Raw genomic sequence first — 14,392 nt, 5'->3', positions numbered from 1 at the left:
TAAAAAAGCCCATGATGTCAGTGTGCAAACATTACTCTGTGAATGTGTGGAGGCTTGGTTTCTATGCATGAATGTTGAAATGGAAACTGCTTTCTTGTTTTAGTTGTAGGTAAAAAGGGGGAGTTTCTATCTTACCTGGTTTAGTTTAATTTTCATTACTTGGACCAGCTTGATGAAAATAATTTTACAGTACTTCCTTTTATATCTTGCTCACATTTATCTTCACATAGCTTATTTCTGGGGCCATCTGGCATTTAGCAGTAATTAAAAGATGCTACCTAACACCTAGATAAGTTGTGTCAGAACTGGCTCTAGCAGTTTATCAGGCTTAGTGAGAACTAGATTTTATTGTTCATCCTACTGGCAATGCAGACATAAAATTTTGATGCTTTTTTGTTGTTGCTACAAACTGCAGTTTAAAAAAATATATGTAAGTTCCAGAGTTTGGAGGACAGAAATAACTGTAAAGGCTTAGATATCTTATCAAATAGGATGATTAGCAGACAGAAGAATTGTATTTGTTTAGTGTGACAATGGAGGCTAAATGGATATAGACAGTCCATGGACACATACAAAAGGCTGTTCCAACAGATGACTGCCAGTGTTTCTGGATTCCCTCTAAATGTCCTGAAGGAATGATCATAAGAGACCTGACCAGTCTGTGACAAAGAGTTTTTCATTATGTAGTGAGATTATCACCATAGAAACACAGAATGGTTAGAGTTGGAAGGGACCTTACAAGATCACCTAGTAGCAACGCTCCTCCCATGGGCAGGGACAACTCCCAACTGGACCAGGTTGCTCAAAGCCCCACCCAGCCTGGCCTTGAACACTTCCAGGGATGGGGCACCCACAGCTTCCCTGAGCAACCTGTTCCAGTGCCTCACCATCCTGAGAGTAAAGAATTTCTTCCTCGCCCTGCTGGCCATGCTTCTTTTGATGCAGCCCAGGATGCAGTCCGCTTTCTGGGCTGTGAATGCACATTGCGGGTTCATGTTGAACTTCCCATCAGCCAACACCCCTAAGTCCTTCTCAGGGCCGCTCTCAATCAATTCTCTACCCAGCCTGAATTTGTGCTTGGGATTGTCCCAACCCACATGCATAACCTTGCACTTGGGCTTGTTGAATTAATAAGGTTTGAACTTCATGAGGTCCAAATGCCTCTTTAGCTAGAGGTGAACTTAGCAAGGGTTGCAAAGAATAATAAAAAGGGCTTCTACAGGTATGTCAGGCAGAAAAGAAAGGCCAAAGAAAGTGTACTGTCCCTGATGAGCAAGACTGGCAAACTGGTAACAACAGACTAGGTACTCAATGACTTTTTTGCCTGTCTTCACTGGCAACCGCTCTCCCCACACTTCCTGAGTGGATGGACCACAAGATGGGGACTGGGGGAGCAAAGTTCCTCCCCCTAGGAGGTTCTCACCTGAGGAACCTGAACATACAGAAGTCTATGGGACTTGAGAGAAATATATATCAGAGTCCAAAGGGAATTGGCTGATGTAGCTGCCAAGCCACTCTCCATGATATTTGAAAAGTCATGGCAGTCAGGGGACATCCCCAGTGACTAGAAAAAGGGAAACATTGCACCCATTCTTAAAAAGGGTAGAAAGGAAGACCCTGGGAACTGCCATCTGTCAGCCTCCCCTCTGTGCTGACAAGACCATAGAACAGATCCTCCTAGAAGCTATGCTAAGGCTCATGGAGGACAGGGAGGTGACTGGAGACAGCCAGCATGGCTTCACCATGGCCAAGTCCTGCCTGACCAATCTGGAGACCTTCTATGATGGAGTGACTACACCAGCGGACAACGGAAGAGTTACAGATGTTGTCTATCTAGACTACTCTAAGGCCTTTGAGACAGTCCCCCACAACATCCTGCTCTCTAAATTGGAGAGAGAATGATTTGATGGGTGGACTGTTCAGTTGATGACAAATTGGTTGGATGGTTGCATCAAAAGGCTCAATGTCCAGATGGAGGTCAGTGAGAAGTGGTGTCCCTCAAGAGTCCACATTGGGACCCCTGCTGTTCATCATCTCTTCATCAACAACACAGACAGTGGGATCAAGTGCACCTTTAGCAAGTTTGTGGATGACACCAAGCTGAGTGGTGCAGTTCACATGCCTGAGGAATAGGGTGCCACCCAGAGGGACCTGGACAAACTTGGGAAGTGGGTGCACGAGAACCTTATGAGGTTCAACTAGGCCAAGTGCAGAGTCCTGCACCTGGGTCGGGGCAACCCCCAGTATCAATACAGGCTGGGGATGAAGGGACTGTGAGCAGCCCTGATGAGAAGGACTTGAGGGTAGTGAGGGAGGAAAAGCTGGACATTGAGCCAACGATGTGCGCTCGCAACCGCTGGCAATGCAGACATAAAATTTTGATGCTTTTTTGTTGTTGCTACAAACTGCAGTTTAAAAAAATATATGTAAGTTCCAGAGTTTGGAGGACAGAAATAACTGTAAAGGCTTAGATATCTTATCAAATAGGATGATTAGCAGACAGAAGAATTGTATTTGTTTAGTGTGACAATGGAGGCTAAATGGATATAGACAGTCCATGGACACATACAAAAGGCTGTTCCAACAGATGACTGCCAGTGTTTCTGGATTCCCTCTAAATGTCCTGAAGGAATGATCATAAGAGACCTGACCAGTCTGTGACAAAGAGTTTTTCATTATGTAGTGAGATTATCACCATAGAAACACAGAATGGTTAGAGTTGGAAGGGACCTTACAAGATCACCTAGTAGCAACGCTCCTCCCATGGGCAGGGACAACTCCCAACTGGACCAGGTTGCTCAAAGCCCCACCCAGCCTGGCCTTGAACACTTCCAGGGATGGGGCACCCACAGCTTCCCTGAGCAACCTGTTCCAGTGCCTCACCATCCTGAGAGTAAAGAATTTCTTCCTCGCCCTGCTGGCCATGCTTCTTTTGATGCAGCCCAGGATGCAGTCCGCTTTCTGGGCTGTGAATGCACATTGCGGGTTCATGTTGAACTTCTCATCAGCCAACACCCCTAAGTCCTTCTCAGGGCCGCTCTCAATCAATTCTCTACCCAGCCTGAATTTGTGCTTGGGATTGTCCCAACCCACATGCATAACCTTGCACTTGGGCTTGTTGAATTAATAAGGTTTGAACTTCATGAGGTCCAAATGCCTCTTTAGCTAGAGGTGAACTTAGCAAGGGTTGCAAAGAATAATAAAAAGGGCTTCTACAGGTATGTCAGGCAGAAAAGAAAGGCCAAAGAAAGTGTACTGTCCCTGATGAGCAAGACTGGCAAACTGGTAACAACAGACTAGGTACTCAATGACTTTTTTGCCTGTCTTCACTGGCAACCGCTCTCCCCACACTTCCTGAGTGGATGGACCACAAGATGGGGACTGGGGGAGCAAAGTTCCTCCCCCTAGGAGGTTGTCACCTGAGGAACCTGAACATACAGAAGTCTATGGGACTTGAGAGAAATATATATCAGAGTCCAAAGGGAATTGGCTGATGTAGCTGCCAAGCCACTCTCCATGATATTTGAAAAGTCATGGCAGTCAGGGGACATCCCCAGTGACTAGAAAAAGGGAAACATTGCACCCATTCTTAAAAAGGGTAGAAAGGAAGACCCTGGGAACTGCCATCTGTCAGCCTCCCCTCTGTGCTGACAAGACCATAGAACAGATCCTCCTAGAAGCTATGCTAAGGCTCATGGAGGACAGGGAGGTGACCGGAGACAGCCAGCATGGCTTCACCATGGCCAAGTCCTGCCTGACCAATCTGGAGACCTTCTATGATGGAGTGACTACACCAGCGGACAACGGAAGAGTTACAGATGTTGTCTATCTAGACTACTCTAAGGCCTTTGAGACAGTCCCCCACAACATCCTGCTCTCTAAATTGGAGAGAGAATGATTTGATGGGTGGACTGTTCAGTTGATGACAAATTGGTTGGATGGTTGCATCAAAAGGCTCAATGTCCAGATGGAGGTCAGTGAGAAGTGGTGTCCCTCAAGAGTCCACATTGGGACCCCTGCTGTTCATCATCTCTTCATCAACAACACAGACAGTGGGATCAAGTGCACCTTTAGCAAGTTTGTGGATGACACCAAGCTGAGTGGTGCAGTTCACATGCCTGAGGAATAGGGTGCCACCCAGAGGGACCTGGACAAACTTGGGAAGTGGGTGCACGAGAACCTTATGAGGTTCAACTAGGCCAAGTGCAGAGTCCTGCACCTGGGTCGGGGCAACCCCCAAGATCAATACAGGCTGGGGGATGAAGGGATTGAGAACAGCCCTGGCAGAGACTTGGGGCTACTGATGGATAAAAAGCTGGACTAGCAGTGTGGACTTGCAGCCAAGAGAGCAAACTGTATCCTGGGCTGCATCAAAAGAATTGTGTCCAGCAGGTTAAGGGAGCCTGGGGGATGAAGGGATTGAGAACAGCCCTGGCAGAGACTTGGGGCTACTGATGGATAAAAAGCTGGACTAGCAGTGTGGACTTGCAGCCAAGAGAGCAAACTGTATCCTGGGCTGCATCAAAAGAATTGTGTCCAGCAGGTTAAGGGAGCTGATTCTGCCCCTCTACTCCACTCTGGTGAGACCCCTCCTGCAGTACTGCGTCCAGCTCTGGACACTGAACCATTGGAGCGAGTCCAGACAAGGGCCACAAAAATGATCACAGGGATGGAGCATCTCTCCTATGAGGACAGGCTGAGAGAGTTGGGGCTGTTCAGCCTGGAGAACAGAAGGCTTCAGGGAGACCTTATAGTGGCCTTTGAGTACTTAAACTTTGAATATTAGGAAAGAATTTTTGAACATTAGGAAAGAATTTTTCACCAAAAGTGATAGGGCACTGGAACAGGCTGCCCAGGGAGGGGGGGGAGTCACCATCCCTGGCTGTGTTTAAGGGCCGTTTAGATGCAGTGCTAAGGGACATGGTGTAGGGGAGGACTTTGTAGAGTAGGGTAGATGGTTGGACTCGATGATCCCAAGGGTCTCTTCCAACCTAGACGATTCTATGAAAGGGGGCCTAGACAAAAGATGGGGACAGACATTTTAGCATGGCCTGTTGCAACAGGACAAAAGGTAATGACTTTAAACTGAAAGAGGGTTGATATAGACTAGATATAAGGAAAAAATCTTTCACTGTGTGGGGAACAGATTTAGATTGGAGATTAGAAGGGGGTTCTTTACTGTGAGGGTAGTGGAGCACTGGAACAGGTTGCCCAGGGAGGTGGTTGAGGCCCCATCCCTGGAGATATTCAAGGAGAGGCTCGACGAGGCCCTGGGCAACCTGGTCTAGTTGGGGGTGTCCCTGCTGACTGCGGGGAGGTCGGACTAGATGACCCTTGGAGGTCCCTTCCGGCCTGGGAAATTCTATGATTCTATGATTCTATGAGGGTGAAACACTGGAATGGGTTGCCCAGAGACGTGGCAGATGCCCCATCCCTGGAAACATTCAAGGTCAAGTTGGATGGTGCTCTGAGTAATCTGTTCTAGTCAAAGATGTTCCTGTCCATTGCAGGGGGCACTGGACATTGGACTAGATGACCTTTAGGGTCCCTTCCAACCCAAACTATTACATGATTTTCCAGTTCACTCTGGAATGCTATTTGCTAATGACCAATATTACTCCAAAAAGGTGAAGAAAAAAATATAACCAACAAATAATGGCTATCAAGTTGCCAAGTTCTTAACATCTTGGACTATTTCTCTTTTGATTTTTACACAGAATCAAGCGTCATCAAGTGGCACACTGATGATTTCTTAATTTACCACTGTTTTCACAGTAGCTTCATGCTACTTATGCTTTCTTGCCACTAGAGCCCAACACCATGAAATTCAGTGACGATTAACAGCCGCCTACTCTTACTTCATAGCAAAAGGCATTACTTACCTCCATAATATCCTCTAAATTCTCCTCTGCATCTGCTTTTTCAGTCATCAGTTTGGCAGCTTTGAAATAGGTCTTCATGAGTAGATAACCCCTCTTAGCCCCATTCCAGTGAGAACGGGGAATTTCCACCAAACCATAACCCAAAAGCAACACAAGAAGAAAGAGACCCCATGTGTTTGCAGCTGCTATCCCAATAGTCTGAAGCTGGTTCCTAAGGAGAGAAACAATAGAACAAACAAAAAAGAAAAAACAAAGAAACACACAGCATCCTCCTATGCAACTCGCAAGAAAGCAACCTTGAAGTGTCTATGCACCAATACAGCTTTCAAGTTTACCTTTAGGGTCTTTCAAGCTTTCAGCTTCAAGCTTTCAGCTTTCAAGGAACAGACTTAGCACCATCTGTATTCTTCCCCAGGGCTACTCTGCTTCTTGGCCATACTTAAAGCTGCCACGATTTTTCTATATCTCCCCATTGAAAGTGCATGACAGTGTTTACCACTGTATCTAGTATGGAAGACCATTAGCAATGTTATAAATACAAATATTTTAACATACTATGACCTGTAAATAGAATCTACAGTAAACAGAAGTGCTACACAGGAAATATTGACACAGACTTTTTGAAAGATGTTAATCTGGAAACACTGAGAAATTTTCTGCCCTAATATGCAAATGCATTTGTAGAGAGAAAAAAAAAAAACCACACATTGCAAATATAAGAGGATGCCTCTGCTGTACATATCAAAATCAGAAAACCAAAACTTGTATCTCTGTAAATAGTCAAAAAATCCCTTTCCATAAAAACATTAACAGAACTTCCCAACTACCTAGGAAAAATCAGATTAATTAAAATTGTTTATTTAAAAAAAGACTCATTTTATCTACAGAAGAGATTACCCATAATAATTTCATGAGAACTCATGCAAGTGCTTACAACATTATTCTTACCATTGTAAATTGAAGTTTGGGTTTACAGCCACGTATATCAAAAATGCTCCAAAAATCAGCAAGTAAGTGCCATAATAGATTGCATTCTCAATCAATGCAGTTTTAATCTTTCCAGTAATGGAGAATCCTCCTGATCTAGCATATGACTGCATGAAAGGTAGCAGAATCCTAGGAGGAAAGCAAACAAAACCAAACCACATCAGCCAACCAAAAATGGTAGTTTACCAGTGGCAGGATACTGAGAAGGGAGTGTTTAAGCTAAAGACGCCCAAACTTCTAGCAAAATTTGGTAGTTATATGTTTTTATGCTGGACGTACTGGTCTGATGGCAAACCTTAAACAAACTGCAGATAAAAACAATGCAGTTAGCTTTACTGTGAAAAGTGGGTGTTAATTGAGAACTTGCTACCAACCCTGATATTCTTGACTGAGCAATCAAAATAATTATTTGATGAGGGGTTGGCCAGAAACCACACATTAATCTAACCCAAAAGCATGTAACACCTGTTTGCTGTAGTTGTACCTGTAGCTTTATATAGTATAGCAAATAAAGGCAAATAACTCAAAAACTACCCAACTTATTAATGGAATTATTTTGGTGTCCTTTTGCCTAAAACCCACTTTTTTCAGACAATCTATCCATAACCGAGTCTGAGTAAATTGCTCAGTTTCAGCCATAAAAGTGAACCAAAAGTAAATGGCTGCCACCTGAAAAAGGAGCAAAAAAAAAGCATGCTCAATTTAGTACAGCAATTATTAGAGAAATTTTACTGCTAGCAAATTGTATCTGATTAGACAACTCTGTCAAATAGTGATACATACTCTTTTAAGACTATGCTATGACTATAAAGGCTTTAAGACACTATGCTAGTCTTAAAGACACTACACTTAGAAATTATACCTATATCATAGTCTGTCATATTCTTATGCCTTACTTACCATGTTAAAAACTGTGACGTCCAATACACAACACGCCAGAAAATTGGCATAATTCCATTAGGAATGTAACTCCATGGTTTGAAACATTTTTGCTTGCTGCAACAATGTAAATAATAAGTTAATTGTTAGTTCTAGGGACAAGAGTATAAAAAACATTTTCTATAAATTCCCCTATCCAGAAATGTCTTTGAAAATAGCATAGAAGTAATACACTCCTAGTTGATAATTGACTATTTACTCAAATATCTCAGTAGAAAATAAACGGAATCACCACTTGAAAATATTTATCATTCTCCTCACCGCAAATAACATATCTGGACAAGACAGCTTTCTCAGAGAAAAAAACCAGTAGCTTAAAAAGAAATAAGCAATTAAGGAATTTAAAGTTACAATTTTTCTTTGTGGGCAAGAAGTACTTTCTTCATACAAAGAAAAAGACATTTCTGTAGACAGAAGACCATTCGACTTTAGTTCATACAATAGGTTTTTAAAAACTAAGGACACCATCACCTAGCTCTACTATGTAGTGCATTTAGTGGTTAAAAGTGTTTCAGTTGTTTCTTCTTTCACCCAGCTGGATTTAGTCAAGCTCACATGAACTTTGACTCTTCTGACATTTATTTCAGAAGATCAGAAAAGCCATAAGGTCCTCTTAGAAAAAAAAAGAGCAAAAGACATCCTCACTAAGACACTTCAGGGGCTTTTTTCCCCACATCTGTCTGGGTAATGAAGCAATGGTGAGTCAAGGTGCAATGCAGCCAATTTAATAGCAACATCTATTGAGAAATAATTGGTGTTTTCCAGGGTCAAACTAGTTAAGCTTGAGTTGTGAGCTTTTGTGTACGCAGCCTAAGTATTTTCAAAACTATCAAATTACCATAGAATGACAGGTTGTGTGAGTAAAGGTTTCAAACAAAGCTTTAAGATCTGAGCTGCACCAACACAGATCTGCTCAATTATTACTTAAGTTGATACTTCTAGTTGATATACTCAAGTCACATACTACAGTACAGCATCCCTCAGCATTCTCTGAAACTATAGGTAAACTGAAATAGTTTTCAAATTGTGTATTTACCTAACTATGTTTAGCTAACATGCACTGGATAGTCCTAAATAGAGGGTAAAATGCTGTGCTATTAAGTCTGGCATTTTACTGTTCTTCCATGGATATACAACATTCAGGTAGACCATGCTTTGGAGCAACAAAAGAGGCAATGCATTGCATGGATGTATTAATAACATCTTAAACTCTTACAGATAACTACACTGCTCACATCTACAAGATGTGGGAATAGTCAATGGAGGCTAAAGAACGAGCCACTATGGAAAGAGCCCACATTCCCTTCTTTTAGGGGTTACTTCCTTCCTGCCAGAAGATGGCAAGCAAGCTATCATTACTTTGGTAGAACACAGTAAATTTCAGATAACTTCAATTACTATATATATGTGATTATAATAAGCAATTAAATATGCTACTTATATATAATACAGGCTTCTTAATTCGTAAGGTATAAAAGCAGATTTTCAAGTCTAAAGTCTTTAAAATTGTAAAGGAAAGATAAGCATTCACCAGGGTCTCTACGTAATCAAGGTTGCTTGAACAGCTTAGTTCTATAGCTTTAACAATGAAATAGAAGTAATCTAACGTGAAACCTTAAAGAAAAAAATATTATAAATAGAGGAATATTTAGATAATCAATTAAATTATAAATTCAACTGATTAAATTACCAATAGATGCAGATCCACTTTTCACGGAATCACAGAATCACAGAATTATCTAGGCTGGAAGAGACCCTCGGGATCATCGAGTCCAGCCATCCACCCTACTCTAAAGTACTCCCCTACACCATATCCCCCAACCATACTCCCCCCCTTTTCTTCACCTCTTCCCTCACCTTCCTATATGCTTATAATTTTTAAATGTCATATTACACAGTTAACATTTTTTATTAGTCTAATATATACTCCTATCATTTAAAAGAAGAAAATCATAAAATACTTCTTTAAAAAAAGTCTAATAAAGGAAACATATAGCTTATACCTTGGAGCAAGAGTAACGTAAGAGCCATTGCCTTCTGCAGGGCTGGAGTTAACCGCAAGTTTGCACCGATTATAAATAGTCTAAAAGACAATTAATTTTGTATTAGTGACCAGAAAAAAAATGAACAATATTTATTTAAAAATAAAAAGTCCCATTTAAAAAAAAATCCCTGTACTCCAGGTTTACACTTGGGAGCAATTATACTAATAAAGCCTCAAAGCAACATACATCCTGCAGGACAAGTAAGTAAAAAAATGAAAATGTTTTATGTTGGTTAAACAGATAAAAAAAGTGCTATTAAAAAAATAATGCAATTTTAAAACATTTGAAATAGATTTGTTAATTAATGAGATGAACAAAAAATAAAATTAATTGTAAACACATGCTGTCATACAGAAAGCCAGAAAGTGTTTAGTTTATTAAGATATTATTTGGAAAAATTATTTGCTGTTTAAGATACCATCTTTTGAAATTATGATTAGAAAATAAATACCATACACATTTTATGCAACTAAGCAGAAAATCTCACAAGTTTCTTACCGTACTGACATCCAGAGGCAGTATAAATACAATGAGAAAGCAAAGATACCAAGCCAATAACGTTGCTATGATCACCAGCCTGTGCTGTTTCTTGAAGTCTCCATACCGATGCAGTAGGAATAAGGCCAGAAAAAAGACCAATACTATCTCAAGGCCCAACGCTGCACCACTCATTATTGAATGTTCACTCCAGCCATACAACGCAGCTCACGTAAGAAAGCAGATCAGAACTGTAGAACAAAAAAAGGTTTAATTACATTAAAATCTCTGGAGGATACTTACACAGAAAATAATTACTTAATAGACCTTTTAAAACATATTAGTAGATTTTTCTTATTTCACATGAAGAACTCTGATGAGATGAAGAACAAGACTTTCATTAAGGTGCTTTGAAGTCCACTGCAAAAATCAAAATATCATGTCATTCCAATTTTGTCATTTCTAGCAGCATATTAGGACAAGTCCATTTCACCTTCTCGATATACAACAGATCCAAAAGTGAAATCTCTATCCTTGACTAAGACTATAAGCCTAGCTTTTAATTTCAAGTGCAAATTTCAAAAGAAAATATCTTCTGCGCTTATTTTTCTTTTAGAGCAAATCAGCTAATTTGGACAAAGGGTTAAACATTTAAATTAAATGTTTCTGGAAAGCTTGTTAATGGACTGCTTCTCAACTATGCATTTAAATTCTGTACTCAGAGTTAACAGAGCATAAAAATACAGCAAAGTATATGTTAATCTACTTGTGATGTACCTCTTCTAGGTTTGAAATATCATGTAATAAGAGACAACATTCCTATCCCTCTTCTGTTCTTCAGAGAAACAAAGGTCTCAATTCATTTGTTATTAGTCTTGCCATGGTATGTTTTTGCTTTGCTCATCCTGGGTTTAGGTACTCTGTGGTACCGTCAAGGCTGCTAGAAATGCCTAAAAAGTTCACAGATCTTGATACAGCCATGCTATTATGCAAAGGGCCAGTGAGCTGTACAAATTTCACTGACTTGTTACATCGTTAAAAACTGCTTCTAACCTTTTTAAAAAAGCATCATTTTACCACTTCACACATTTTTAAAAAATAAGGTTTTTTAAAATAAAAAATTAAAAAATATTTTTATTTTCTTTTTATTTTATTTTTAATTTACTTTATTTATTTATTTTTATTTATATTATATTATTATATCATTATTATATTATATATTATACTATCATTTATTATTTTAATAATATTTATTAATACTTATTTATATATAGATAATATTTCTTTATTTATATATAAATATTTATTATTTTAATAATATTATTATATTATCATTTATTATTTTTATTTATTTTATTTATTTAATTTATTTATTTTATTTTTATTTTTTAAAAAATATTTTAAAAGTATTAAAAAATAAGGTTTTCTGGTCAGGTTAACTTGCTTCTCCATCAAGGTCACCACTTTAGATGGTTTGATTTAACTCAAATAGTTTTTGCTACTGCTTCCCCACTGTTGTATTTTTAGTGCTTTAACTTTTCACTGGAACTTCAGAGATTAAAAGAAATGCTACTACTAAAATTTCCTTCAATTTATTTTAAAATCCCTTTATAATATGTTAAAGCGAACTATCTCCTTCACTAATATCTCAATATATTGCTTAGGCAGATCTGTTATGTATAAGGGCGCTAACCAGTGAAAACTGACTTATTTTCACTAAAAAATTCCAGTTTGTTACAGCATTATTTCCTTAAGGACACACAGAACAATTTTTCTGTGATTCTTCCCTGAAGATTTGTTTCCCCTCATTTTGCTACTTTCATATTTAATTTCCAAATAGTAAGAGCAGTCAGTTTACTCCATATCAGCTGTTAGACACAGAGCATCCCATATTCTGAAAATAGCTTGAGTTACCTTGCTGTTTCTTATCAAAGATGCCTACACTTACCTTTTATATTCTGCCTTTCACCTAATGTGTTTCTCAAATCACTAGCGTTCCTGTTAGGTCAATGTATCCCCTTAATCTGTCTGTACTACATTTTGGCCAGATCATTCGTAAATGCTGAACGCAGGATACTTAACTTATTTCTCAATTACTTATTCTAAGCAAGTCCTTGTCTATTTTATGGTACCATTCTTGTTTCCTCAGAAAACAAGAGTGTTTTGTATTGATAGTATAGTAGGAAATTCCATAAAAAATACATGTATATACTATATATGGACTTTATTAAGGCAGTACCATCTGACATACGAAGCTTTGGTTGCTCATTATAGCCACACCTTATGCTATGTAAACAAAAAAATTATACAGCATACCTTCCATTAGTAACACCTATACATTTTTTTTCTGCAGTCACACCTGAAAAGCTGCTATCAAAACAGAAGGTGAAAAGTGCTTGTGCAAGATGCTCCACTCTGTTACTAGCATGAGGAAACTTCCAAAAAACATGTTCACAAACATGTACTGAATATGCTAAAACAGAGAGGGAATTAGAGTCCTACCACAACTTAAATCACTTTCAAAGCCAAAAGCAACTTTGCAGTTATCTAAATAAACCACATTTTTCTGTTCTTCACCTGGTTCTTACTTTAGTCTGAAAAAACATAAGGAAAGGCCTAATTTTTATGATACTGCAACTGATGACAAATATAGTTGTTTTGAAATAATACATACACATTTTCAAAATTACACTTCAAAGTTTTGGACAGAAACTCTCAGCATAAATTACTTAAATGGAAAACAATCCACACAGTGAGAAATGCAATGCTTGAGAGTAACTCCTACTGTGAACTAAATCTTGCCTAACAGGAGGGCTGTGTTTGGGACCCGTGCTACTAGAATTATTTGTATCAGACCTTAAAATAAATTTCTGCAGAGTATAAAGCCATGTTCCTAATCCATAATTCTGCTTCTTCATTTTATTTAGACAGGATTCTCATTAACAGCACACAGCTCCCTAATATCAGCTGTCTGAAAATCCTGATCCCCTAAAGAATGTTCTCCTGAGATCAATGAACTACTTCAGAAGAGTTCTCTTGTGATGCACAGCCTTCTAACAGCTTAGAAGATGCTCTCACTAAGCAATGAAAAAATGTAATGACATTCCTAACTCTAAAGGGAAGAGTATCTATTGGCATAGTCCATTTCTGGAGAGTAAGGCAGTAACAGACCAACAAAAATAAGATTAAAAGCTGAAACACTGGCACTGGAAGACAAGGATGCGCTCTTGTGTAGTCTTTGGGTTTTCCTGCTTTGTTTCAGACATGGACAAAACTTGTAAGCTTTTTTTGTAGTGGAGAGTTTGATTACGCCCATATAGGACATACATTTCAAAATTCTGATGTGAAATCCTCTAGAATCCAAACACATCTAATAACTCTCTACAAGCACCATAAAAGCCTCAGTTCACACTTAATTCCCTTGGAGACGCCCTATTATCAACAGTATTACATTACCTTGCCAACCTCAAGACTAACCACACTCATGACCATTTACATTACAAATGAACTAACTACTCTGCCTGGTACAGAAATACTCAAGTTACTAAATGAAACAGCAGAGAATTAAAAAAGCCACACTTTCTTAGGGCTATTATATAGCACCACATTTAACAACAAGGACACTCCAATACTACATTCTTAAAGAAGGGCTGAAAAGAGTAGAGCATATCTGTGAAGAAAGTACCTTGGTCTCTCCAATGCCCCTTTAATCAGAAATCTCAGATCCGCCTGTATCACGGTTTTCTTCTTTCCAAACTTTGTGGGTAAGCATTTTACCAGCAGATTGTTCAATTCTGCAAACTAATGTAATTGGTGCTTCAACCCTTCCCAGTCAGTCTAACATAGCACTTCCTGCAGATTTCCTACTGCTGCCGTTGACACTCTCCCCATGTTATCTTCACCCTCCTGCACTGAGATGGAACTGCAGTATCCCAGCTAATGCTGGAGAAGGTATGAACTGCGGAGAACATTGCTTCACAAGCCTTACTGAAATGTACACAAAGAAGCAGAACCTGCATGATGTTCCCTTTACAAATTCAGCCCTCCAAATTCTCTCCCCAT

The 14,392-nt window shown here is 39.3% G+C and overlaps 1 protein-coding gene across 1 annotated transcript in view; it reads right to left on the bottom strand.

Moving 5' to 3' along the window:
* Positions 1-14,392, bottom strand: part of LMBRD2 (LMBR1 domain containing 2) — a 37,039-nt gene that overhangs the window by 15,710 nt on the left and 6,937 nt on the right. Inside the window, exons 2-6 of the mRNA XM_014947655.1 lie at positions 10,352-10,581; positions 9,812-9,891; positions 7,770-7,865; positions 6,831-6,998; positions 5,883-6,093 (exon numbers count right to left, since the gene is read on the bottom strand). Of these exons, the coding sequence (XP_014803141.1) occupies positions 5,883-6,093; positions 6,831-6,998; positions 7,770-7,865; positions 9,812-9,891; positions 10,352-10,525 (729 nt within the window). The 5' untranslated portion in view covers positions 10,526-10,581. The remainder of the gene's footprint in view (positions 1-5,882; positions 6,094-6,830; positions 6,999-7,769; positions 7,866-9,811; positions 9,892-10,351; positions 10,582-14,392) is intronic.

This window comes from Calidris pugnax, unplaced genomic scaffold (assembly GCF_001431845.1).
Source record: "Calidris pugnax isolate Ruff unplaced genomic scaffold, ASM143184v1 scaffold156, whole genome shotgun sequence".
Taxonomy (NCBI): domain Eukaryota; kingdom Metazoa; phylum Chordata; class Aves; order Charadriiformes; family Scolopacidae; genus Calidris; species Calidris pugnax.
The sequence above is the reverse complement of the archived record's forward strand: the minus strand, read 5'-3'. Positions and strand labels throughout refer to the sequence as shown.